General features: G+C 34.6%; 1 protein-coding gene across 3 annotated transcripts in view; it reads right to left on the bottom strand.

The window, feature by feature from the left end:
• DIAPH3 (diaphanous related formin 3) overlaps positions 1-26,908 on the bottom strand; it is a 517,788-nt gene that overhangs the window by 331,977 nt on the left and 158,903 nt on the right. For all 3 annotated transcript variants that reach the window (XM_030922410.1, XM_030922411.1, XM_010368580.1), the window contains 6 exons: positions 26,053-26,189; positions 24,078-24,183; positions 7,611-7,721; positions 7,209-7,327; positions 6,305-6,421; positions 2,203-2,321 (listed from right to left, as the gene is read on the bottom strand). In XM_030922410.1, the coding sequence (XP_030778270.1) occupies positions 2,203-2,321; positions 6,305-6,421; positions 7,209-7,327; positions 7,611-7,721; positions 24,078-24,183; positions 26,053-26,189 (709 nt within the window). The remainder of the gene's footprint in view (positions 1-2,202; positions 2,322-6,304; positions 6,422-7,208; positions 7,328-7,610; positions 7,722-24,077; positions 24,184-26,052; positions 26,190-26,908) is intronic.

The raw sequence follows: 26,908 nt of genomic DNA, 5'->3' as shown, positions 1-26,908 counted from the left end.
ATTTAATTTTGATTCCCATTACCTTAACAATAACTTAAAATTCTTGCTATAGTATGTCAAATTATCTGTGCCTTATGCTTTCCAACACCTTTCTCCCCTATTGTCCAACTTTGGTTCTTCTCTCACCTATTCATAGAAATACAATGACATTCTCTTCTGTATTTAAATCTTTTGTATTTACTTATGAGTTTATTCTAAATATTTAAAAATCAGTAAATACAATTAATTTTTTTAAAACTATGTAAGCATGCATCACTTATACAGGCAAATGGTGTTCAAATATTTTATTTCCTTCAAGAGCTCAGTGAAAAAAACCTCTTAGCTGCCATTCCTAAATGACCCAGTGGAATAAATTTTTTCAGATACTATTCAAAATCATTCCACATTTTAGTGTGCTGCATATTTACAGCACCATTTCCTTAATTTCTGTGCCCTCTTCCCACTCCTCCCACCCCAGGAACTTCTAATTGTTTATCTCTTATAGAGAGAAACAAGCATTTTCATTAATATTATCTAGTTCTTCACTAATTACATTTCATTCTTCTCCCTGGACTCAGATAATATATGAAAAGAAACACAACTCTGCACAGATACATAGCTGAAAATGAGAGGTGTATTTTAATAGCTTTTTCAAATCATTGTGGGTAATCTTCTTTGATGTATATCGAAATCTGACAAACGGTGACTTCTTAAACACATATATGTGGAATCACGTATCATATCAATTAACTTTACACTGTTACCCTAAAATCTCTTGATAAATGTTGCACGTTTAAACATATATGATATGTGGAATCACATATCATATCAATTAACTTGTACTGTTACCCTAAAATCTCTTGATAAATGTTGCACTTTTAATAGATCTTTTGCCTATGTAGAATTTGTAACATCAGGCACTGTTCATATGGAAAAGAATGGTGTGCTGAGTCATGCAAATGTTCCAAATGTTAACATGTCTTTCTACAATATCACAATGAATAATCAACTTAATAACACCAGTGACATCAGGAAATAATTTTAGTATCGAGAACCTGTCAGCCTAAAAGCAGCAGATACAAATTTTCCAAAATTCAAATTTCCACTTAAAAACTCAAATTTTCTCATTGGCAGCATATTTATCGGGCATTTTCTTTGAAATTATAGGCTCATTTTATTTCATTTTTAAGAAAGCAAGTGGCCGGGCGCGGTGGCTCAAGCCTGTAATCCCAGCACTTTGGGAGGCCGAGGTGGATGGATCACGAGGTCAGGAGATCGAGACCATCCTGGCTAACACGGTGAAACCCCATCTCTACTAAAAATACAAAAAAATTAGCCAGGCGTGGTGGCAGGCGCCTGTAGTCCCAGCTCCTCAGGAGGCTGAGGCAGGAGAATGGCTTGAACCTGGGAGGTGGAGCTTGCAGTGGGCCGAGATCATGCCACTGCACTCCAGCCTGGGCGACAGAGTGAGACTCTGCCTCAAAAAAAAAAAAAAAAAGAAAAAGAAAAAAAAAGAAAGAAAGCGAGTGCCTGATGAAAACTTAAATAAAAACTCAAATGTTACAACACTAAGTAATAACGCTTGATTATCTTTAAAAAAAAAAAAAAACTCTCAAGTTACAGAAGCTGTCGTCTGTATAAGTCATTCCAAGTTTAAAAAAAAAAAAAGGCTTCGGCGGTGGGGCAGGCAATTCTGCTTGCAACTCAATTACACAAATATTTTCTTATTGAACTCTTTTAATAGATCTTTTGCCTATGGAGAATTTGTAATATCAGGCACTGGTCATATGCAGCAGAAGTACTGTATGTATAAATCCCATTTGTTAACACAGAATATTAAAACAATGTGTAGGCAAGGGTCGATCTTTAATAAAGTTAACATGTTTAGGACCTTATCAAAGGCATTCTTAGGTAAAAAACGGCAGTTTTTTTGTTGTTTTATTGACAGTAAAGATGACAATGACTACTCCCACAGTTTAGTGCCACTGCCTTGATTCATAACAAAGTGTCAGGAGTTTTATTCACCATTGTTCTGCACCACTAGTGCAAAATACCAACCCAATAAAAAAGGCAAATAATGTTTTTGTGCTATTATGAAAACAGTTTTGACAATTAGGGCCCTCAGGAGTCCAGAGACACAACCCGAGAACCAGTACCCTAGAGCTCATTCATAGAATAAGAAACAATAAGATGTTTCCGTTTAAATAATAGAGAAATACTCACCTAAAAACTGGGTTAAATCTAAATCTAGTCTTTTTCGATATGTGAAGTCTGGATCCATTCCATCTCTATGCAATACAATCTGGGATACACACTCATCAATTAATTTGAAGTACTGTTGCCTAAAACCAAAGAAAAGAGTAAATGTACAATCAATCATTAGTGTAACGTTACATCAAAACAAAACTTTTTTGCTAAGATTGATTTCAAGTTCAATGATTTATTAGTAATATAGTTTCAACAGTTGACATAACAGATTTTACATGGAAGTGAGAGTAAATACAATTGGCATCACTTTGCTTTTAATGAATTCAAAACATCATATTTTTATAGTCTTTTAGGAAATATAGTGTCCCTTAATTTTCTTATAAAAGTCAAAACCTTGAATTAAGTAAATTAACTGAAAGTGAAGTGAGAAGTGCTTAAAATTAGTGCTCAGAGGTCATCAACTTTCCACCATACCACACTGAAATAGCTACCATTAACTCACTTCATAATACAATCAAAATAAACAAAAATATTTTCTAAAAAGTTCTATGGCAGTATATGGTATACTGTTTTCCAAGTGTTTGTGAAATCAAATTTAAAACTCATACTGTAAGTTATATACAATATCAAATTCACATTTCTTACTCAAAGGGAAATGAAAAATTCAGTATAATAATATTTGTCCAAAAATTGAAGTTTAACTAAAATCTCCAAGTAGATTTTATGTTGTCATTACAGTTAAGTCTAGTCCATCTACTTTGGTAATAAGCAAAACATCCCTTAAGATTTAATAAACATCAAACAGATAAAAGATTTTATAAGTAAAACCAAACTAAAGTGATAAACAGGTTGGGTACTATTCTAATGAAGCACAGTTCTCCATACCAAATCATCCCCTAGAACTTCTTTCTTTAATGACTTTTAGCATACTTCTCCTCTCTAAATCCTCCTCATCACCTAAGTGTTGGTCCCTCAAGCCAGTTAGGCTTTCCTTTCCATAAACTATGACCCACTGCTCTTGACCTACTTACCTTACACCTAATAAACCATCTATTATGGTGAAGAAAATCTACTACAGCTTAACACTAGCAAAGATGACTAATGATCATTAACTGTTCATAGAGTAAAAATGTTTAAGAAATGGTTCCTGGGCACAAATCAAAAGTGTTATCTATGCCTCTATTTGTTCAAGTTATTTCAAGACATTATCTCCCATCCCCAAATATTTCTGCCATAATAACCACATTTACACGTGGTACATACATTTAAACACATTTATATCTATCACATTTAAAAATCTCGATGATGTATTTCTTTTTTACTCTTAATATTATTCTGTTTTTAAAATGAAAATGTTTTAAATGAACAACACAAGCTATTTCATGTCATTTTTTTAAGAAATCATAATTTTAGTAAGTTTTTCCTCAACTCCACAATGTCCAATTATGAGTTCATCTATAATGTAGCTGAAATTTCATGCAAAAACTCTTTGGGGAGGCAATACTAGCAAAGAATAATATACAACATTTCTGGATTCCAAAAATGTAAATCTAGAAACTACTCTCCATGAGCAATATTGGTGAGGTAGTAAACGTGTCTGAGGAATATGCAAATAACTTAATTAAGGGATGAACATTAAGTTGTCATTACTGATAAAATGCTTTTTTTGTTGGAGGAGGTTTAGAAATCTTCATTTTTCTCTGTAGTATTGTTAACAAATGTCAGAAATTATCTCCCATGATCATTTAACTACCATAGTATTTTAGTCATGGTAAGCCTTAATTATTCGATGCAAAACTGAATTTGATCTTCTCCACCCAATTATCTTGCTTTATTTCAGCCCCTCCCTTTTTCCTGGGGAAAAGGTGCTGCCTTTGACATATATTCTCCAATCGAATTCCATTTCTGTCAAACTTTCTTTTGTTCCAAAAGTAGAAATGAAAAAAGATTCTAATTTTTCCATCCACCAATTCTTTCAAATGAGAACATTTAACATTCTGCAATGGAACAATCTATTGTTTGTAAAAAAAAAAAAAAAGAAAAAATATGTATGTTCATATCAAAAGTAGTTTAAAGAGCTCATTAAACAAAAAATGTTACAGGTTATCTAAGACTGCTGAAACAGTAAAATAGAGGTCCTTCCGAGGTAGATGAAACCAAAAAATGAAGGTAAAAAACAAACAAACAAAAAACACTCATAGATGTTTACACCAACAAGAGTAAGTTTTACTGTATTTAAATAAATAAAACTTTAAAAAAATAAATGCACGACAAAAATATATGTGAATTATCACAATTCTGACACAATCTTGGGATAAAAACATAACATATTTTTAAGAAATATTAACAACCACGATAATAAATAGGAGAGTTTGGAAACATGAGGACAAAATTGATGGAGTTGTCTTGAGTATAGCAGTCACAAGAAGAACACTGCCTTTGTGGCAACCATATCTGGAGCCAAGATACCTGGAGTTTAAAGAGCCAAAGAAGGAATTAACATAGATGAGCATCAAATATAGAAGTTCATACCCAAAAGATGGCCAAATATCTAAATTTCTATGCCTTAATGTCATTTTGGTAATGCCACAAGTTAATCTTTCTCCAAGACTCTTGAGTTAACTCAAATGATAGGATCACCTGAACACAACCCAAAACAGTTGTGTTTTTAATCTGTTTTGAAGCTAGATACAATCACACACCCTCTCAGGGCACAGATGAAGGGATCAAAGTCATAAGCATGATAAACCCCTGCAGGACTACAGGCACGTTCAAACCATTGAAAAAAAACAACAGTCTTAAATTCCTGAGTACTCAAACAGGGTCAAATATCCAAAAGATGACAGGGCTGACCACACACAGATCAAAAAATGTATGGAGCTTACTTTAGAGTAAGTAGAAGTTTCAGTTTCATTTTTAAGTAAATTTGGAGTAGTAATATAGTATCATAAACAGCATGATGCAAATGATATTTTAAAATCTAAATTAACAATTCTTGATCTAGCATTTATAAAGTATGTAAATATTTAAACGTTTATTTTTAATAAAATATCAGAAAGAAGCAAATTTTAAAAAATCAGTTACTAAACTCATATTTTAGAATATCAATGGGATTTCTGGCTACAAAGAGTTTGATGTATGTCCTATCCTCATCCTGAAAAACCTAAAGTTTTAACATTTTGGGTCTCCTCCTTGCTTGTTAGGTGCATCAAAAAATCATTGAGTCACACCCTCTGATATTACCCAGAGGACACAGCCTGAATGAAGTTTGTCTAAAAAATTCTTCTACTTGAAATTAAGTAGAAAAGAAAAAACCACCCAAAGTATAAGAGAATGAAATTTCAGCAAACCTAAATTGGTGGCAACAAAATGATTTTATATTCAAAGAGTTCAGCTTCCACTATAAAAGAGTAATAGAAATGGAAAGTAGGTATAGAGAACATTTACTAAGCATACACTATATGCCAAGGGTTTGGCTAGAAATTTTACCCATTTTCCCATATTTCACCTGCCTAACAACCCAGTGAGTTAAGTGCTAACATCCATATTTAGTCACATTATAATGTAGATGAGGTAAAAAAAAAAAAAAAAAAAAAAAAAAGATAAATAATTTGTTAAATTCAGATGGTTAGGACATAATCAATCTTTAAAATCCATTTGTCTGGCTTTTTGATATATTGGCAACATTAAACACAACTGTATTATTAAGGCTTGCCAGCTACTTAAACACGAATAAAAGCAATGTTTAGTGCCCTTCATGTAATTTATAAGAAGAAACTTATCAACATCATTTCTACTGCCTGAGGAATAACCAGAAAATATTATCTATCACATGATAAACTAGTAATTTGTGGCTAGTTTGCATTTTTATTCAGATGAAAGGTTGTAACTAGGAATCCACAGGAGCTTAAAAAGTAATAGTAATATCATTTTACCATCATCTACCTAAATATATGCCCAGAAGAAACAACACATTCTAGGAATCAGTGTTATGACAAAAAAAAAAAAAAAAAAAAAAAAAAAATCATTTGCTTGTCAAAGGCAAATATGATGTGAATTTTACAATTAATAGATTTTTATTAGTGAAAGAAAACATTAGAATATAACTTTCTCTTACCTTATAAAATAATCATTTCGAATCAGCAAAAGATGCTGAAGAATAGAAATAAAATATCCCTCTGCTCTAGTTTCTTTAACTGTGCTCCACACCATGTTGTAAACATCATATGCTTCAGTGAGTTGATTAAAGAATATATGGATTTATTTATACTCTACACCAAACAACTACAATAATATGACAGAATTTCTTCTGTAAGGTTTTGAAACTCTAATACAGGCATCTTATATATTCAACATAAAATACAGATATTCAGGATTGAGGGTAGTGGAAAAACTCTGGAAATGGTGACTTAACCTGACACTTCCTGACTTCCCTTCTGCAATCAGCTCAAACTATCTGTCTCGCCTACGCACAGAGGCGGTTGAGAACAAAGATAGTAGGGAAGCTAGCTATGAATACTGTGTTGAATTCTAAAGGTTGCCTGACCAACAGAGCTGGTGGTCAGGCATAATCTATCATGAAGAAGCCCCAGGTGAAGATAGGAACTTGGTGGGTCTCATGAGGAGCACAGATATCTGCAGACCCACAGATTAACACGCGACCCAAGAGTATGCACCCAAGGTGCAGGGAAAGAGCAGCCAGTGACTAAGGCTGCCCTTTTCCTAACGCTGAAAAGCCCGGAGTAGAAGGAGAAGTGTCAAATATAAAAAGAAAACAGAATAGATTGCACACATATATATAAGTCAATCTACAGCATCCATTTGTTAGTTGCAGCATACATTTACATATATGTGTATTCATAAAAACATACAAACCAATAAAATAATAACATTCTTCTGATGCATGAAGGTTTGATTTCATGTTATTTACATAGAAATGAGCTAAATATTTGTGGTTGCGTATTTTGGATTTAGCAATAATTTTATATATGATTTGACTAGACTTTAGAACAAAAGGATATTCAAGTTCAGCTCTAATATCTTCGAGGCGATGGGATAACTCAATCAAATCTTCCTCTTTATGCTCATCAAAGACTTTAAGTTGGATATCCAGGCCATCATTCTTAATACATTTTAAATTCTAGAGATAGAAATAGAAATTATGATGAATGATTGTTTTTAATTATGCAAAAGAATAAAAAACATATAAACAATAAACCAACCATTCAACTTGATTTATAGCATTCAAACATTTAAAGTGTTAAATAACACTCAAATCTTATCATCTATATTTCAAAAATGGATTTTTAAACTCAAGCCTTTTCCCACAGACAAATTATTTTTCAAGGTAATTTATCTAAATTTCCCCCTACTCAAGTACTCTTTTAATTTAAATATTAATAAGGAGACTTCAGGGCACTTACTGGCAATATCTCTTTCAATCCACAGCGCATAAATTCATTTCTGATGTGAAGCCTAAAGTCCAAATCATCAGGAGATGTAACCAGGGCATTGATGAGCTGCATACAAGCTACCTACAAGAGATCAAACAGTGAGACAGACTGGGTTTCCAACATTAAAGAAAGAGTAACAAAACTAAACTTCAATGTTTTGTTCCAGCATTATTAAATATCTTTCCTATTAAAACAATTTGTAAGCAAAATATTTTAGTCAGTTATAAACTACAGAGGAAATAAAGTTTCAGTGGAGTTATTTATTTCTTATTTATTTGAGAGTTACTGAGGTGAAAGGAAGATGGAAAAATATTAGCCATTACTATTGCTCCATAAAAAAACAAACAAACAAACAAACAAAAAACACTTGTAACCAAAAGCTAAGTTCCTGTCCAATAATATTACTCCACACACATACAACAGAAATTTAACATATCCTAGTTGAAAATGATAAACACCTATTGGATTGATAACACTTACCTAAAATAGGATAATAAAATAATTTACCATTCATCAAGAGAGACTCAGAGTCCCAAAGACTTCAAGGTCAACAAGCGTCTTAACTCTGGTTAACAAGGTTATAGATAAACACTGTATAATTAATTTCCAGAAGTTAATTTATCAGGCAGTGGTTCTCATACTTGGGCAAAAATTCAAAATTACCCTATGTTTTAACCAGAAATAAACAACAGAGCTCAGTAAATCCTTTAATATAGAACTTAAATGATAAAAATTTTTAAATCACAAAATTTTTCAGCTCATGTTTAACACTTCAACTTTCAACTTCTCCACTTTTTTTTATCCCTGGCTAAAATATATCTTTCATCCTCCAAAATCCATAAAATGCAAACAAAAGACAGTCTCTCTAGAGAAGCATTCTTTGTTGTTGTTGATAATACTATTTTTCTAAAGTCTACATTCTATCCAAGTCTAGCAAGAACTACTGGACTACTGATCAATATGTTTAACCTCATGCTGTTCCCTAAATTGTCTTTTCTCCATCCCTTAAGGCAAGGTTGATATGAATTTAAAATGCTGTTTTGGAGTAAGACACCAACAGGAGTCTCAATTCCTGCTGTTTGAAATATATAGTAATTGTTATATTTGATATCTAAGCATTAAAATCTGACCAGCATGCTTCTACTGTCGAAACTTAAGGTTGTTTAAAGTGGGAATGGGAAATATGTCAGAAGAGAGAGGAAGAAGAAAAACATACTTTAAAAAAAAAAAAAAAAAAACTTAACAGAATCTACCTTTCCAGTACATGTTCATTCAGCTGTAACCAGTTCATGTCAAAAAGTCAAGTTTAAAATTTTTTCCTTCCACCCCCTTGCCAGTCATTACCCAGGACCCACAAATGTTTTTTTCAGCAATGCCATATAATTTTCAAAGATCTCAAAGAGCAAATAAATAATGTTTCTCTACATTCAGAGAAACTAAATCAAACTCAGTCACCTGGCTTCTAGAAAAACACAAATTACAGACAACTCAAAGAAAGTAGCAAAAATAAGGAACACAAAAACTAGCAGCAAATATCACCTAAATGGAAAATAAATATATGTAGACAACAGTAGCATGAAATTGAGAAATAAGGGAAAGGATAACCCAAAGTATTTCCAGGAAATATTCAAAAAGGTAATTCTCCATAGAAGAAGAAATAGGAAATTAAATTGAAATAATGAATTCAAGTTAAATTTATAAAATTGCTTCCCAATTCTAATCATAACTTTCCATTAGCATGGCTTAAAATCTATTTAATTTAAATCATGCAAACATGTCTGTGAATATATATAGGTATGCACTAAAATGTATTGTTCTTTATGGATAAATAATTCTATAATCAAGGTGAAGACCAAGGAGTTCCTTCCAGGTTTTATACATAATGAGATACATACTTGTGGTATCACATAATTTCACAATAATTTAGCATACCAGCAGAAGGGAGTGTCAATCAGCATTTATGCCATATCAATCAACTCCTAGAAACACTAAGAAAGGTTAAAAAAAACTACAAAGGCTAACAGGACATTTTGCCTGTCCAATGAAGATATATCAGTAAAATGATTAAAATATGCTATATACTATAAGAAATATGTTTGGTAAATAATGGGAATATGGAGATGCTAAATGAGAACTAGGACAGCTGAATAAAACACTGACTCAAGGATTAATAAAATGACCTGATGCAGAAGTGAAGAAGGAAGTTCAAAGCATAGGAATTAACATGTTCAAATACATGTAACCTTTAAATTACAAGTAATTCAAATTTTGTGACTAGTTTGTCAAGGTAGAAAGGGGAGTAATGGGAAGAAGTCAAGAAATTAGGCTGAACAAGGAGACAGGAGACAGATAAGGCATAGCCTTGTGTGTCAAGTCACAAAATTCAGATTCAACCAGAAATAGTGAAAACCGTAAGGAATTTATACAAAGGGGGGGACAATAACAGAGGCAATAGATTCAAGTTCAGAAGCTACTGTAGAAGTAAACTTTTGAGCAAGGAGGAAGGTTTGAACAACATTTGAAATATAAAGTGATAGAATGAGGTACAAGAAAAGCATTTACAAGAAGCTTCCCACTTTTGTTGTTTAACTAGATAGAAAGTGGTACCATTAGCAGACATACAAAATGTAGTAAGAGAAACAGGTTTTAGAGAATAGGATAAATCTTACTTCCAAAATTCTGATTGAGATGTATATTAGAATCATTCATTCACTAAAAAAATAATTACTGAGTACCTACAACTTCTGTCAACTGGAGATATTAATACTCAAAAAATGAGAAACAAACGTGAGATATTTGTCATAAGGAAGTAATCTCTGTGCTCTACTTGATGTTCCAAAAATGTAGCATATGATCTCTCTTAATTTGCATGTTATAGAAATCATTGTGATACATTACAAAACCAACTTCCCTCTGAGCTAATAAGGGTAAGAAAATAAGGAGCTTCTATCTTCCTGAGAGCACCTAGTTAACTAAAGTTTCCATCTTTGGGCATCAGAAGCAGTTTACCCTGATATTGGCTCACATACTTCATTCCTTCAAAGCCTATTTACTGATGCCTACTATACACCAGGCACTGTTCGTGGTACTAGATATACAGGTGTGAAAAAAGATGGAAATTTCTTTGAGAGAAAGAGGAATCAAGACTGACTCCAAGGTTTTAGGCCTGAGCAACTTTGTGGTACTAGATATACAGGTGTGAAAAAAGATGGAAATTTCTTTGAGAGAAAGAGGAATCAAGACTGACTCCAAGGTTTTGGGCCTGAGCAACTTAAAGGATGAAATTGTAATTTATTGAAACAGAAATGACCACGGAAGAAACAGGCTTGGGAAAAGAGAAGGATTCAGTTTTGGAGATGATAAGTTGGAAATGTCTGTTAGTGATCTAAATTTTAAAAGCTGACAAGGAAATTGAAGACAGAAGACTCCAATTCAAAATAAAGCAATTACCATAGCAATAATATGTAAAAACCACGATCTCAGATGGAATCACCCAGGGGACAGTACAGAGGAAAAAGTAGGAGTAATAACTGTTTAGGGCATTTTTCAACTGTAAGGTTCAACATGGAGATTAGAGAAATAAGTTAAAGAAAAAAAAAAGTTAAAAACCATAAGTGAGGTAGAAGGAAAACAAGGAGATTGTGGTGTCCTGGAAGTATGGAAAGTGGTCTCAACAGTGAGAGAGTGATCAACTGTGTCAAATGTGGTCAAACAAAACAAGGATTAACCAAATACCACCGCATCTGGCAAAATGAAAACACTGGTGACTTGACAAGAATAGCTTCTACAAAGGGATAAAGTTACTGTTCCAAGTGGAAACCACTTGCCTTCCCACAGATGCCATATGCAGCCAGTAAACAAAGCAATTGGCTCTAAAATATTCTCCTCTTTGCCCTAAATGCATCTTTATATGTTAGAAGTAACTGCTCCTTTATCTTTGTTTTTAAAAAGTCTGTTTAAAGACACTTATCTCTAGGTTTTATGGATTACAAATTCAATTCTAATGGTTTGGAAAGTCAATACTGTAAGTTCACTTTATTACTCTTGTGTCAATTATCAAAAAGGATCTTATGTGAGAAAAGGTATTTTAAATGTAACTTCTAGCTGGAGGGGTGTGTGTCCATCTATGATTCAGGATAGTTGAGGATGTCCTTAGGGAAGCAGTAAACTAAAAGTATAGTACAAGGACTGACACCAGCAAACTCCAGATAGCCTAAGACAGGAAAGTGAGTGGCCAAAAAGGTAATGACAAAGAGTGGGACAAAAGTAGCAATATAAATTAGGAAGGTAAAGACATAACAGGGGCCAATAAAGTAGATAAACTGTAAATAGAAATCTCAAAGATATTCAATATGTAGGACAGAGCCAGTCAAAGGCAATCTTAAGAACAGGGCAAATGATCAAAGAAAAATCATTAGAAGTCAAAAGAGGTTAACAAAATAGAGGAACATGCCGCCATCTACATCACTGAATCAGTAAAGTGGCTTTCTGCCCTTGAAAATAAAGTGAGAAGTTTTCTTCATGTGTGAATACATAGTACCTAAATTTCCTTTGGTATATAATTTACTGCAATTACTATGTTCAACACAAATATGACAAAAGACAAATGTGTTTGTTTATACAAATTTATTGTACATGAGAAATCTTGTTACATGCATATAAGGTGCAGTGATCAAGTCAAGATATTTACGGTGTCTATTCTCTGAGTACAATACATTTATTTGGTCAGATACAGCCACTCTATTCTGCTATCAAACATTAAACTTACCTCTTCTACCATATGTTTGCACCCTTTATACACTTCTCTTCATCCTTCCTTCTCTGCCCCCACTTCACTCTTCCCAGCCTGTTATCTATCTTTCCACTTTCTATATCCATGTGATCACAATTTTTAGCTCCCACATATAAGTGAGAACATGTGACATTTGTCTGTCTGTGCTTGGTTGATTTCACTTAAGATAATAGCCTCCAGTTCCATCTATTTTGCTGCAAATGACAGGATTTCATTCCTTTTTATGGCTGAATAGTATTCCACAGTATATACGTACCACATTTTCTTTATCCATTCATCCACTGATAAACACTTACGTTTATTCCATATCTTTGCTACTGTGAATAGTGCTGTAATAAACATGTGAGTACTAGCATCTCTTTGAAATATTTATTTTTTTTCTTTTGGGTGGATACTCAGTAATGAGACTGTTTTTTCTAACCTTTGGTTCCCTGACCCTTTTTGGACAACAAATTTAAGCACAAAATTCAAGGTTCACTAACAGGCACTATCCCTGAGCTCCATCCACGAGGACCATCCAGTTTTTCCAAAGGCCGCCAGAACAGATGCTTTCAATCTGATTGTGCTGACAAGATTTAGAAAGTTGTCTAACAGCAAAAGTAAGTAGTTCTTAGAAAGTTTACTCGAGTCAACATGTTCATCCTGGATATAAGTAGATGTTTTTACAATTAAATGATGGCTCTACACTGCAACAACATATCAGCTTCAGGAGCTAAATCCAGATTGAAAACAAGAACCAGTAAAATACTTAAATAAAAATTCCATCAGAGTCTGCAAAAACTTATTAACTGGGCCTAGAAGATACAGTTTAGACTGCTATTCATCTTTCCCACTCCATAGCAGAAATTATTTCTCTCTTTGCGCAATTAAATTTCACATTTATCAAGTTAAAATGAGTAAATGATGCTTATGGAGAAATATTTTGCCTCCAGTGTAAATAAAGAAATTCCAAAGATTTTAAAATTTTACACACATGCATTGAAGTAACTGCATGTACCCCATATAGACTCAGAGAAATAAACTGCAGGACTCAAGAAGCTATAATTTATACCAGGAATACAAAAGAACAAACTTGAATTCTTAAAATATTTATTCAGAAACTCCTCCAAGACATCATTAATTTCTTCTATGTACTCCCATGCCTTTTTCTAAAACTGCATTTATTGCAGTTTTCATATGAAATGTTAGATTGCTTTAAATTCTTGAGTATAAGCTTCTTAAGGGCAGAGGTGTATTTCTTTCAACTTTGTAGTTCCAATACCTAGTATAGCCCAGTACATAGCAGTCACTGAATAAGTAATTGATCAGTTAAATATGAAACGTTTTAGTTACCTTCAAGACATTATCTTTCTAGTTGTCCAGTGTAGAATAAATGAAGAAATGTATTACATAGACTTATAATGTAGATTCAGAAAACTGCCAGTAAACTCAAGATAATGGTAACCATTAGTTTACACGTGGGTATGCTCCATATGACAATATGAGTTCACATAAGAATATTATCTGTTTCTTTAATGTCTACTAACATAATGGCTTAGTATTTACTGACTCATTTTAATATAGTTGATGTTTTAATTGACTGGTACTTAAGTATCAATCCTATTCATGCAAACCCCAATAAAAGTAGTAGTCAGAAGAGAAAGGAATTAAATTAACTTTTGCATCCTTCTGGGATAGCTCAACAATGATCCTAAAAATTAGCCTTTTTCTAATAGTCTGTATTCTTCATTTAGTCCTTCATTAAATGTGAGAAAAATTATTTAAAATAGAAAATTAATTAATAGTGATTTGATGGGACAGAAGAGATACTTAAAACAAAAAATAGTAAATCAAGATATAACTATTCATTATAAGAAGACCTTTACTTGGTCTTGGGCATAATAAAACCTGGGTAAACTTTGAAGATTAAAGTGGTAGGGGGAACAAAATCAACCAAAGCAAATATACTTGGCTAAATCCAGAAAGGCATTTAACCTCTGATTTGTTTTAATGTGAGTATTCAATGTCATGTCTGATTATTGTCCAATGACAAGTTTCAAAATATAGTGATTATCACCCAATTAAGAAAGGTTTTTGGTACTATTTTTAAAACTTTAATGAAACTATTTATATAATGATAAAAAGTTATCCTTTTTTCATTTATAAAAATATTGCTTTTGCTACGTTTTCAGACATGGAAAAATGAGATCCCATCAAACTTTCAAAGATCTATCTTCTAATTAAACTTAATGAAATCCACAGATTGAAGAGATTTTTTTTTTTTTAAGTTAAGGAAAAATTTAACTATCTTTGCAGCAGCCATAACAAGGCAACTCTCAATCTTTGACTGCAGGAAACATAAATGGCCTACAGCCCCAGCTGCTACCTTCTGAAACCTATCACAGTATTTGAGTTGAAGTCACAGTTCCCTGCTCCCAGCCAAGGCTTGAGCATAGCAAGTATACTAAAATAGACCTGTTCCTGGGACACACGGGACTTTGGCTCAAGGATTCCCCAACAGGCTTGCCAAGCTCTCCTAGAATTGCAGGGCAGCCTGAGACACTTTCACCCAATCTCCACTCCTTCCCTTTCTCCTTCACCTAGGGTCAGGTCTGCATTAGGTTTGACAGCTCTCCCAGCCTCCCCCAGCTCCTCCTCCACCATCCCTCACAGGCATTTCCTCTAGTCCCTTAAACATCAAACCTCTTGCTTCTCAGAGAACCAAGACTAATAGCCTCATTTCACAAAGCAAGTTTCAAAAAGGGTTGTCATTTTCAAATTGTTAGACTCATAAGTATTATACCTGAAGCTTAATCAAATTTCTTATTTTTTAGGTATTTAACAGAACACTTTTACTTTTTCTTATTTTTCTTTATATATGACCACCTTCTGTATTTTCATATGTTATCATGAGATATGTGTTAAGACCATGTGCAATGTGCATGCCAGACACTGAAATACATTTGGAACACAGTTTCTCTCTAGTAATATTTCCAGAGACACCAATAGCCTGGATTATATTCCTTGCTTTTGCTTCCTTGAAAAATATATCCTAGGGTAAAGAAATATCTACCACAGGAATCCTAGAAAGACATACCAACCACCAGCCACCCCTGTCCAGTACTGCATCAATGCTATCGCTATAGCTTAAGAAGCCTGAAGATATGAGGGTTGCACAACAATGTGAATGTGTTTAATGTCACTGAACTAACTATACTCTCAAAGATGGTTAAAATGGTAAATTTTATGTTACATATCTTACTACAATAGGAAAACAAAACCTAAAGTGAATAATGGCTATGTATTTCAACGGTGGGTAAAGAAATGACAAGATCTGGGTTATCTCTACTAGATAATCATAAAAAGTAGAGATCCATGGAAGGACAACGTAAACCCAGCTACTGGTATTATATCTAAAGAGTATACTAAAATCATATATTTAGAAACCTGAATGAAATTAAGTAAAAGGATATAAGTATATATTTTAAGTGAGCAAGCTCAGAACTAAAGATGCTACAGATTCACATCAAACCATCAAAGACAACCAAACAATTTTTTCTCCCTGAAACAAGCTTCCCATCTTTTCCTTTATTTGCTCTCTGACATAATTATTTCTCCTCTCTGGACTCAGAAACTGTGGAAATCATGTTTTTCCTTTATTCAGTAACTAATATAGGGAAAATATTCTTTAAGTATCCCTAGAATCAAAATTAATGAGGGTTTCATTCCATTTAATCTACATCCAAGATATAACAAATGTATAGGAACAACATTGGAAGCACCGGGCTTAAGGAAAAGTAGCCAAGGTAACACTAGGAGGTTTGTGGTCTTCTGTCTGTTGCAAGACAATTCTCCCTGGGTCTCTCATATTTCATTTCCACTTGTATTTCAAGTAAAGACATTGATGGTCTTTTATCTAGATGCTCTTCAAGGATGTGTGTATACCAAACAATCTTGGAAAATAGCATCTCTTTCCAGAACAAAGAGCAGGCTCACTTCATGTCTAGTATAATACAGATAATGTCTCCTTTTACAGCAAAGTGCAGGCAGGTTCAAAGTTCCTCTCCTACAGCACATCCTCTCATCCACCACCAGAAAGTTCTGACCATGATTTGATTATCATTACCTACACTTTACTAAGAGGTCAATCAGAATAGATCGAGCTCCTGTATCTCCCATGCAAAACATCTTCCCTTCTCTCTGGATGTCTACCCCATTCCAAGTCCCATAACTGTAGCTCAGTCATTCTGTGGGGTGGGTGAATGGTACTGACAAAAAGGATAAGTTGGACTGACTGTCTTCAGACAGTCCCTCCAAAAATGTTTAGACTTAATTATTTCCTGAACCAAGAACGGTAATATTTATCAGCCAGCTGGAAGCCAAGTTGAAAGCTCTGCCACCCTGTAGTCCCTCAACCAATAAAGGTCCTATTTTGGTCACCCAACAACTATAAACAACACTTTCCTTCCAGGAGCACCATGTACACCTTTCAAGACTACTTATCTTGTGTGAAAGACAGGCATTAACTTGCCTCTCTCTTCAAAAACACCATGACTTGAACCCTACAGGTATGATCATAAGAAATGTTCAAGTGTTTAAAGAAATGTCACCATTATATCATGCAACCCTTAGGCAACTATGGAGATCTCTCCAAACTGAAGCTATCCTTAGTTACTCTGGGGAGCTTCCTGGAGAAAAAAACTGACTTACTATGTGCACTCTGCAGGTCGTTATCCCTACAGTGGGAAGTGGTAAAAATTCTGTGCCTGATTTTAGCTAAAGTGATCAGTTAACACCACATCAGCCCTGGGAGACAATCAGGTCAGCTTCAACTCAATGACCAGGATTGTTATTAATGAAATTGTACTAGACTTCTTTGCTGGGGAAGTTTGTATAATCACTAACACGTCATACTGTATCTGAATTAATACCTCAGGCCAAGTGGAAAGATGAATCAAAAAATTTAAAAAGAAAGTTCATGTCCTTTATAGGGACATGGATGAAGCTAGAAACCATCATTCTGAGCAAACTATCGCGAGGACAGAAAACCAAACACCGCATGTTCTCACTCATAGGTGGGAATTGAACAATGAGAACACTTGGACATAGGGTGAGGAACATCACACATCAGGGCCTGTCATGGAGTGGGGGCAGGGGGGAGGGATAGCATTAGGAGATATACCTGATGTAAATGACGGGTTAATGGGTGCAGCAAACCAACATGGCACATGTATACATATGTAACAAACCTGCACATTGTGCACATGTACCCTAGAACTTAAAATATAATAAAAAAAAATAAAAATAAAAAGGGAGATAGATCTGTTTATATTGATTGAAAGATATATAAAGTACAATAAACAAGATGTAAAACAAACAAACAAACAAAAAAAGCCACCTGATGTTCTAAGGTAGACTCTGATGATTTATTAGATTATGGGATTTGTTCAGCTGACTAGATCTGGGACCTGGAAGGCAGGACTGAGGCCAATACTCCAGACAGGCCTCTTTCTGCTACCCACAGTCCTACTGACCAGCATCCTTAATTAAGTATGCTATGAAACAAATTGAACAGATTTCATCATAGCCTGTATCACTCAGATCAATCACAGCCATTGCTGCCCATAATATAAAAGTAATATTCCCTATGCTCAAGGTTTCTTTCCTAAAATACAACCCACTGCAACTGGCAGTATTCACATTACACTACGAGTGTTATAATATGGGCTTTGGAACTGACACAAAGCCGATAGTCAGCCTACTGCTATTGCTGTGAGCAATAAAATCCTTTGTTTTTAACCTAGGAGTTCATGTCTTTTGACAGCACCAATAGAACTGTGGCAGACTAACATGTCAGTTTATAAGTGGCAGATCCTCTAAGACCCTTCATGTTCCTGACCCTCCCATCTGCAACTCCATGGGTACTGGATCAGGGAGAAACCACAGGAAAAGGAAGTTACAGCATTCTATCACTGTAGGCTTGAGGACATATACACTGAAGAAGAACCAAATATCTACCCCAAAAGCTCTAGGATTCCCATGTTTTGAATCCCTTCAAAAAAATATATCACAATTCAATCAGTCCTATGACCAACAGCAAGATTTCAACAAACTCTTTGAAATCTAGAAAATACTCTTGATAACAAGACAGAAGACACAGAAGGGAAAGGAAAAAGAGGATAGAAATAAAAATAACAGAAAATTAAAGGGTGGCAGAAACTAGAGATTGGTTAACCAATATTATCCCAGTCCTTTTCTACTAAGGAAAAACTGGCCAACATGAGGGACAACCACACACATGAATACTGGACTCTGTGATGAAGGGTTTGGTTCTCCTGGGGCAACTGTGGCAGAAGGCTGTCTGTCCCTGGTGTCACAAGTGCTAACCACAGCAGAGAGTTGGGAGTGGCATTTCCATCAGAGCATTGCTGTGATATGGTACAGCATTTCTTCTGTATTACTTCTAGCTATGTACTACTCACATGACTCCCTGGGCCTACTAGAAATCTTATAAGGAAGGTACAAAATTTGTAAAGTAATTGATTGATATAGGTTATGATGAAATCTGTTCAATTTGTTTCATAGCGTATTTAATTCTGTAATACCATTTTCTGCTTAAAATACCTAGAGCGATTATGTTACTTGCAGCTATATATATATATATATTCTGCTTGTTTGTTTTTGAGATAGAGTTTTGCTCTGTCACCCAGGCTAGAGTGCAGTGGCGCGATCTCGGCTCACTGCAAGCTCTGCCTCCTGGGTTCACGCCATTCTCCTGCCTCCTGAGTAGCTGGGACTACAGGTGCCCACGACCACGCACAGCTAATTTTTTTTTTTTTTTTTTTTTTTTTTTTTTTGTATTTTTAGTAGAGACAGGGTTTCACCGCATTAGCCAGGATGGTCTTGATCCCCTGACCTCATGATTTGCCCACCTCGGACTCCCAAAGTGCTGAGATTATAGGCGTGAGCCACCACACGCAGCCCCTGATAATAATATTCTGATAATAATAATGAGAATTATAATAATAATGATAATAAAGTTATTCCAGGTACGAAGTTTATCATTTTCTTACTATATAATATCAAATGGGGGAAGTCTGCTCAATTCTATCATAATCATAAATTATCACTATTAGGATCAGACTAACAAAAAAAGTAACAATTCTCCTTATTCTCCTTTAAAAAAAGAGTTTGTCATAAATATACTTTGCAGTAAAAGAACGATGAAGAATGTTTTTATTTTGCTATCTCATTTTCTCCAATTTAAGAGCAAATAATTGGTTCCTATTTTATTCACCAATAAAAAAGTTTTATTTTAATTGATGATTTGCTAATGTCATCTAGTTTAGCACATTTTAGTAATGCAATTTATTAAAATGGAATAAAATGGGTACAAATAGTTTTATGGGAAAATTGATAGCCAGACACCTCGAAAATATACTTTATTTGTGGAAAATTCAGAAAGACATAGAGAAACAAGTATTTTTAGATATTGCTACAATGTTTTTTGATAATTTTAAAGAATATAGAAGAGCATAATCTGCAATATGCAGAAAACAGAATCTATGTTACCTTTTTTTGTTCGTTTGTTTGGCCTAAGTTAGAACTCTAGAAAATGGTACCTTTTACTCTGAAGCCTGTTACCTGCTACCTATTTCACACATTAGGCTTAAAAACAATGAGAAACCTTTATTAAGGAGTAAAAACCTTCAACAAAATATTTGAATAGAAAAAATAAGAATGTAGAACAATTCTTTCCATTTTCTATTCCCAATTAAGAGCATGGAAATTTAACCTGAGCATATCAGAAAACGAGAAAGAAATAAATTTGAATGATGCTAAAATAACCTTTCACTTCTTAAAAATTAAACTCTGAGAACTACACCAAGAAATTTATTTTACTGTTTATAGGATATCAAATAATTAACACTACTACTAACTGTAACAGAAAATATAATTACAACTAAGTCAATTAGTTTCTTAAAAGCAAATATAATCAGCTACATATATATTGGCAAAATTTTTTTTAAATTGAATCATCACCTACTATGTCCCACAAAAGTTAAAAATTAAAAAGAAACTATATTATAACCGTGACTTCCATAAATGTGGAAGGAAAACATTGCTCTAAGCTCTCCTCCTCCCTGGCTGTATTCACTCAACACTAAATATGGCAAATAAGCAGCAGTTTAAAAATAAATCAGCTCTACAAATGTTCACAGCAACATTTTTCATAACAGCCGAAGAGCAGAAACAACCTGAATGTCTGTCAACTGACAGCTGATAAAATGTGTTACACCCATATGACAGAAGATTATGTGGCAATTTTTTAAAATGCAGTACTCCAACACGAATGAACCTCTAAAGTATTTTGCTATTAATAAATAAAAGAAGCCAATCACAAAGATCCACATAATGCATGATTACATTTACGTGAAATGTCTGGAATATGCAACTCTATAAAGACGGAAAGTAGATCAATAGTTGTCTCAGGCTACAGAGAATAAAGGATTGTGGAGTTATAGCTAAGGGATGAGGACTTCGTTTTGGTGTGGCAATGAAATCTTCTAAAATTGATTATGGTAAAGATTCCACAAATCTGTTAATATACCAAAAAAACTGAATCACACTTTTTGTTTTTTGGTTTTTTTTGAGACAGACAGTCTCGCTCTGTTGCCTAGGCTAGAGTGCAGTGGTGCGATCTCAGCTTACTGCAAACTCCACCTCCCAGGTTCACACCATTCTCCTGCCTCAGCCTCCTGAGTAGGTGGGACTACAGGCGCCTGCCACCACACGTGGCTAATTTTTTTTGTATTTTTAGTAGAGACGGGGTTTCACCATGTTAGCCAGGATGGTCTCAATCTCCTGACCTCATGATCTGCCCACCTTGGGCTCCCAAAGTGCTGGAATTACAGGCATGAGCCACCGCACCTGACCTGAATCGCACATTTTAAATGGGTAAATGTTATGATACGTTAATGTAGTCTGACTAGAGTTGTTAATAAAAGAAATTAAACCTGTATTAAAACTTTATATAAACAGAATTCTCAATATTTATTAAAGTCTTAATATTTTCTATAGAATAGTAACCTATAAAATTCCAAACTTTTAACTGATAGTTCTCTTTCTAGATATTTACTGGCTAAACATAAATTTATCATGACTATAGAAATGTTATTTTTCCACAGAAGAGCACCTTCAATAAAATTAGAACAACTACCCATAAAAGAAATTACTTAATTTACCCCCTAAATTTTTTAAATCAACATGGTTTGCCTTCAAGTTCATACTCATCAATTTAATTTGTAGTTAATTAAAATAAAGGTCAGACAGATTTACCTTTATGTCTGACAGCCAAAACAAATATTCCAAATAACCAAGAATTAGACTGCAATAGTCAAAACTTTCCAATAAATGAGGAGATCATGTCATTTACCAGGACAATAATGGCTTGTTAAAGCCATTATTCCCTCACAGTTTAAAACCTCATGTAATGCAATACTGTTGTAAACAAAAGGATGGGACCCCAGTTTTACCAACATTTTTATAAACCTTTTATTCTCAAATAATTATAGACTCATAGATAGTTGCAAAAAGATCAGATAAAGTAATTGTTCAACTTTCCTCTACAAACTTTTCTTTAGGGTTACTCTTCATTAATCTTCAGATGAATAAAAAGCCTGGGATCAGATGACAAAGAAACTTGTTAAAAGCACCGGATTACAACAGACCAACCGGACAAGGAAAGACACAAAAATAGAAAGGAAAAAGAAAAGCAATAGGAAGGAAAAGGAGAGAAGGGAAGTGGGAGCTCAGAGACAAGATGGGAGAGAAAAGACGGAAGAAAGCAAAGAGAAAAGAGAGGAGGAGGAGAAGGGAAATGAGGCTAGCAGTGTATGAATTAAAAGACTCTAGTCCCTCAAGCAACTAAATGGGCAAGGTCTATGTCGGTGATAGGGAACACATCCCAGATCTCCACGCCAATGTCATCTAACAAGCCCAGAATGCATGAAAAGGGATTCTCTTCCAAAGGTTCCTGCCGGACCCATGCCATAGAGACCCTCTACTCAGGTCTTCAATTCTGCCTATTCCAAGAGAAACAAATTACAACATAGGGTTCCTCACTAGCTATTCGCTAACACTGTCATCTGAAATGTCCATACTAAATTATTAGTTTCACAGCTCCTATCATATTCTCATTTTGTTTTTTCTTGAGTCGGAGTCTCACTCAGCCACCCAGGCTGGAGTGCAGTGGTACGATCTCGGCTCACTGCAACCACCGTCTCCAGGGTTCAAGCAATTTTCCTGTCTCAGCCTCCTGAGTAGCTGGGACAGGTACTCGCCATCATGCCCGGCTAATTCTTGTATTTTAGTAGGCTGGTTTTGAACTCCTGACCTCAGGTGATCCGCCTGCTTCAGCCTCCCAAAGTGCTAGGATTACAGGCATGAGGCACCGCACCCGGCCTATTATTTTTCAAACACCATTTGTTTACTTTTAATTTTTAACTTTATTTTTTTTTTATTTCAGATTTGGCTTTTCTATTCCTGTCATAACAAGAAAATATAAAATGGCCAAGCTGCCCAGAACCTTTAAAAAAAAAAAAAAGCATAACTTTTTACTTTTATTAAGTGTGAAACATTTACTTCGTATCTATTACCACACTGGCTTCGAAACTTTGCTGCACATTAGGATCATCTGAGGATCATTTTAAATTTCCCAATGTCCAGGTCACACCATGCCAATTAAGTTTTAAAAGTATGGAGGTGAGAATCAGGTGTTAATATTTTTTAAGACGATCACTCTTGAACAATTATGCCAATAAAAGCCTCTTTTCCTTTTTTAAGAAAAGAAAGAAATTACATGAATATTAGTTATTCAGCTTGAATATTAAAATGTTTAAGCCTAAATGTGTCTTTTTAGCAGTATTTTTGGAAACATCTATAACCTTGGGTTTCCTTATTATTCATGTAAGCTCAACTTTTCAGGTATTAACATTAAAACAATGAAAATACCTAATTCACCTAATTGGCAAAACATCTCAAAAGTTAAAGTAATTTATGAGACTAACATAGAATAAATAGTTCATATGACTATATCTTATACAAAGTAATCTAATAGTTCTACTACAGGAAAAGCAACCTAGGAAATGGTTACATTGTTGTGTGCCAAGATGTATCTGTAAGATAAATTATGACATAGTACAAATAGGAATTCTATATGTTAAAAAAATGCTAGGCCAGATGCAGTGGCTCATGCCTGTAATCTCAGCACTTTGGGAGGCCGAGGCGGGCAGATCATGAGGTCAGGGGAGATCGAGACCATCCTGGCTAACACAGTGAAACCCCGTCTCTACTAAAAATACAAAATAATTAGCTGGGCATGGTGGTGGGTGCCTGTAGTCCCAGCTATTTGGGAGGCTGAGGCAGGAGAATGGTGTGAACCTGGGAGGCGGAGCTTGCAGTGAGCTGAGAACGCGCCACCACTCCAGCCTGGGAGACAAAGCAAGACTCCGTCTCAAAATAAATAAATAAATAAATAATGCTATAAAAGAATATTAAAAGGCATGCAGAGCTTCATAACAACGTTTTCATATAAACCAATCACAAAACAGTTAAAAGAAATATATGTCATTTAAAAATAGATTTTATATACACATAAAACTTACTTGCAGTTGAACTGAATTGTGCCGGAGGCCTTCCACAATACAAAAAAATCTGTCAATTTTTTTTTCTTCACCAGCTGAAGTTAAAGCTTCTAAAACTTCTTCAAGGCTATTAGAAAATTTGAGTCAATTAAATTGCAAGTAGCAAACACAAATGCCACAATACAATTGCTTTATCCTACTAAAGTCAAGATCCTAAGCAGCCAATATATTTTACAAGCAGTTTACCGAGTACATACCATGTATCAAGCACAGTTCTAAGCATATTACATTTCAATCAGTTATCCCTGACAATAACCCTGTGAAGATGTTTATCAAGCATTTATACAATGCTTACTAACATCAGGCACCATTTAAACCACTTTACAAATATCAACTCATTTTAAAGTATATAACAACTGTTTGGGGTGGGTACTATAATTAACCCATATTATAGGTTAGGAGACGAAGGCAGAAAAAGGTCAAGCATTCTGTCCAGGGTCTCACATCTGTGAAATGGTGGAGCAAGAATCTGAAACCAGACAGTTTATGTGGTGGGCACCATATAAATGTTCTCAACCACTGCACTCTTATGCCTCAAAAGTTTAAGTAAACAAAGCTGTATGATAGTTGAAAATATATAATAGTATGGTATTATAAATATTCAATTATAAAATATAATAATTATGCAAAAACTATACTTCCTCTTCTTTTAAATAGTAGTTAACAGCATCCAGCACACTGGAGAAGCTCACAGTTCGTGGACATGGGCATGCAGTCCTAAATGTTATTTACAGGATATTGACACCCATTCTGAAACAAGGAAAGGGAAGGATAACAGAATAGGGAAGGGAAAAGAAAAGCAAGGAAGAGTCCAAGAGGAAAGAGGAGGAAGAAAAGGGGAAAAAAGGAGGTTAAGAGAGAATTAAAAAATGATGGGGAAAGGGGAAAGGAAGAAAGTGGGAAGAGAAGCTCAGAAAGCATATGTCCACATAAAGTCACTCTTAGATTTGTACACCAACATTTATACGGTCTTAAGTACTGAAGCTGTAAGCCTGGCTTTGCAAGCTTGGGACTGCTGCTGCTGGGTGTGGCTACACCTCTTCTATAGATAAACACTGTAGGCACACTTTGCGGGCAGACTGCTAGGCCAAGGCCGAGTGGTGTCTTTGACTATCCAACCATCAAGCTGAACCTGCTCAATCCCTCCAACTCCAGCAGGACCTCCACAAGGCTGATTTTCAAATGAACACAGGAGGCTGCCCTTACAGGGCTCTGCCAACCCCTACATGTGTGGAATATTTGTTAGTTCTTTTGGTTGTTTAGTTTTTACATTTTTATCTTTTTTAAAAGGCATTTTAAATAATTTTTAAATGCTTCCTTATAATTAGAACCCTAATTTTTAAAAAGATTTATCTTTATAATTATCTTTAATATGTATGTAACAGTATTTAATTACACTCTTAACAAATGTGGTTAAGTTCTTTACAGCACTAGTATGTGCTTTATGCTCAAGGACTTTGTACCCTCAACCAGTAAACTACAATTACATAAATCATTTTCTAGTCTGCCTTACATATAGATTTCCAAATCGTAATATGTTTGCTTTTACAAGGGGATAGAGAAGACCTACAGTTTGAAATAATTCTATCTGGGGAAAAAAAAAAATCACATAAGAAACGGAACCGTTTATATACTTTCAAAGCCTTCATTTAGAATGTTTTTTAAATTTAGGGTTTCGGTTAAAAAAACAGTTTAAATATGATAAAGAAATCAGTTTTTCATAGAAGTATTTTAGCCCATAACTAATAAATCAATTAAGAGAAATAATTATTACTCAAAAATTTCCAGCCAATGAGAATCTAACTTAGCTGCTTAAATATTTAAACATTTATTCAAATTATAGTAAATTCTAGCCTAAAGTAGATAATGAAACATTAAATGAATCAATCTGTATTAAATTATTATATGATTAGAGAAAAAGATTGATAACACTTACATGCTTTCTTCCCCTACAATGCATACTGCAGAGAGAAGTTTTACCACATCTGTCATCATATTGGGGTGTCTGGGATCCATGGCTTTGGTCAATAAGGAAAGACTCCTCTCCTCACTCATAATTCTTTCCAAGCCATACTATAATATTTTGAAAATGAGATGTCAAATGTCAGAAATTAGTTAGAAAAATAATGCCCTGAAAGAAATGTAATTACTAAAAAATTATTATAGGATAATATATTTTTACACTTACCAAAGCTAAAAAATATAGACTGTGTAACACTCTAAAAGTTCATGGCCAGGCACGGTGGTTCACACCTGTAATCCCAGCACTTTGGGAGGCAAAGGTGGGAGGATCACCTGAGGTCAGGAGTTTGAGACTAGCCTGAGCAACATGGAGAAACCCTGTCTCTACCAAAAATACAAAATTAGCCGAGTGTGGTGGCGCATGCCTGTAATTGCAGCTACTTGGGAGGCTGAGGCAGGAGAACTGCTTAGACCTGGGAGGTGGAGGTTGCAGTGAGCCGAGATCGTGCCATTGCACTCCAGCCTGGGCAACAAGAGCAAAACTCCGTCTCAAAAAAAACAAAAGTTCATAAGGGTATTCACTTTATGTCAAGAACCACAAAACTAAACCAAATAAAGATAACTCAAGGTGATGTCACAACAATACAGCTGATAATTATTAAGACAGGTTAATTAGCCAAATGGAGAAAGAGGGAAGCAGTAAGAAATATGGGATTAGCCAACAGAAATAAATGAAACAAACAGCCAGATACGGAACCAGACACTGAGGCCATGAAATCTTTTTCCTGGGAAGGAAGGTTGGTAAGAGATATATTACCATAAGCAAACAC

The sequence above is a fragment of the Rhinopithecus roxellana genome, chromosome 18 (assembly GCF_007565055.1).
Source record: "Rhinopithecus roxellana isolate Shanxi Qingling chromosome 18, ASM756505v1, whole genome shotgun sequence".
Taxonomy (NCBI): Eukaryota; Metazoa; Chordata; class Mammalia; order Primates; family Cercopithecidae; genus Rhinopithecus; species Rhinopithecus roxellana.
Note: the sequence above shows the minus strand (reverse complement) of the source record. Positions and strands in the feature narration are given on the sequence as shown.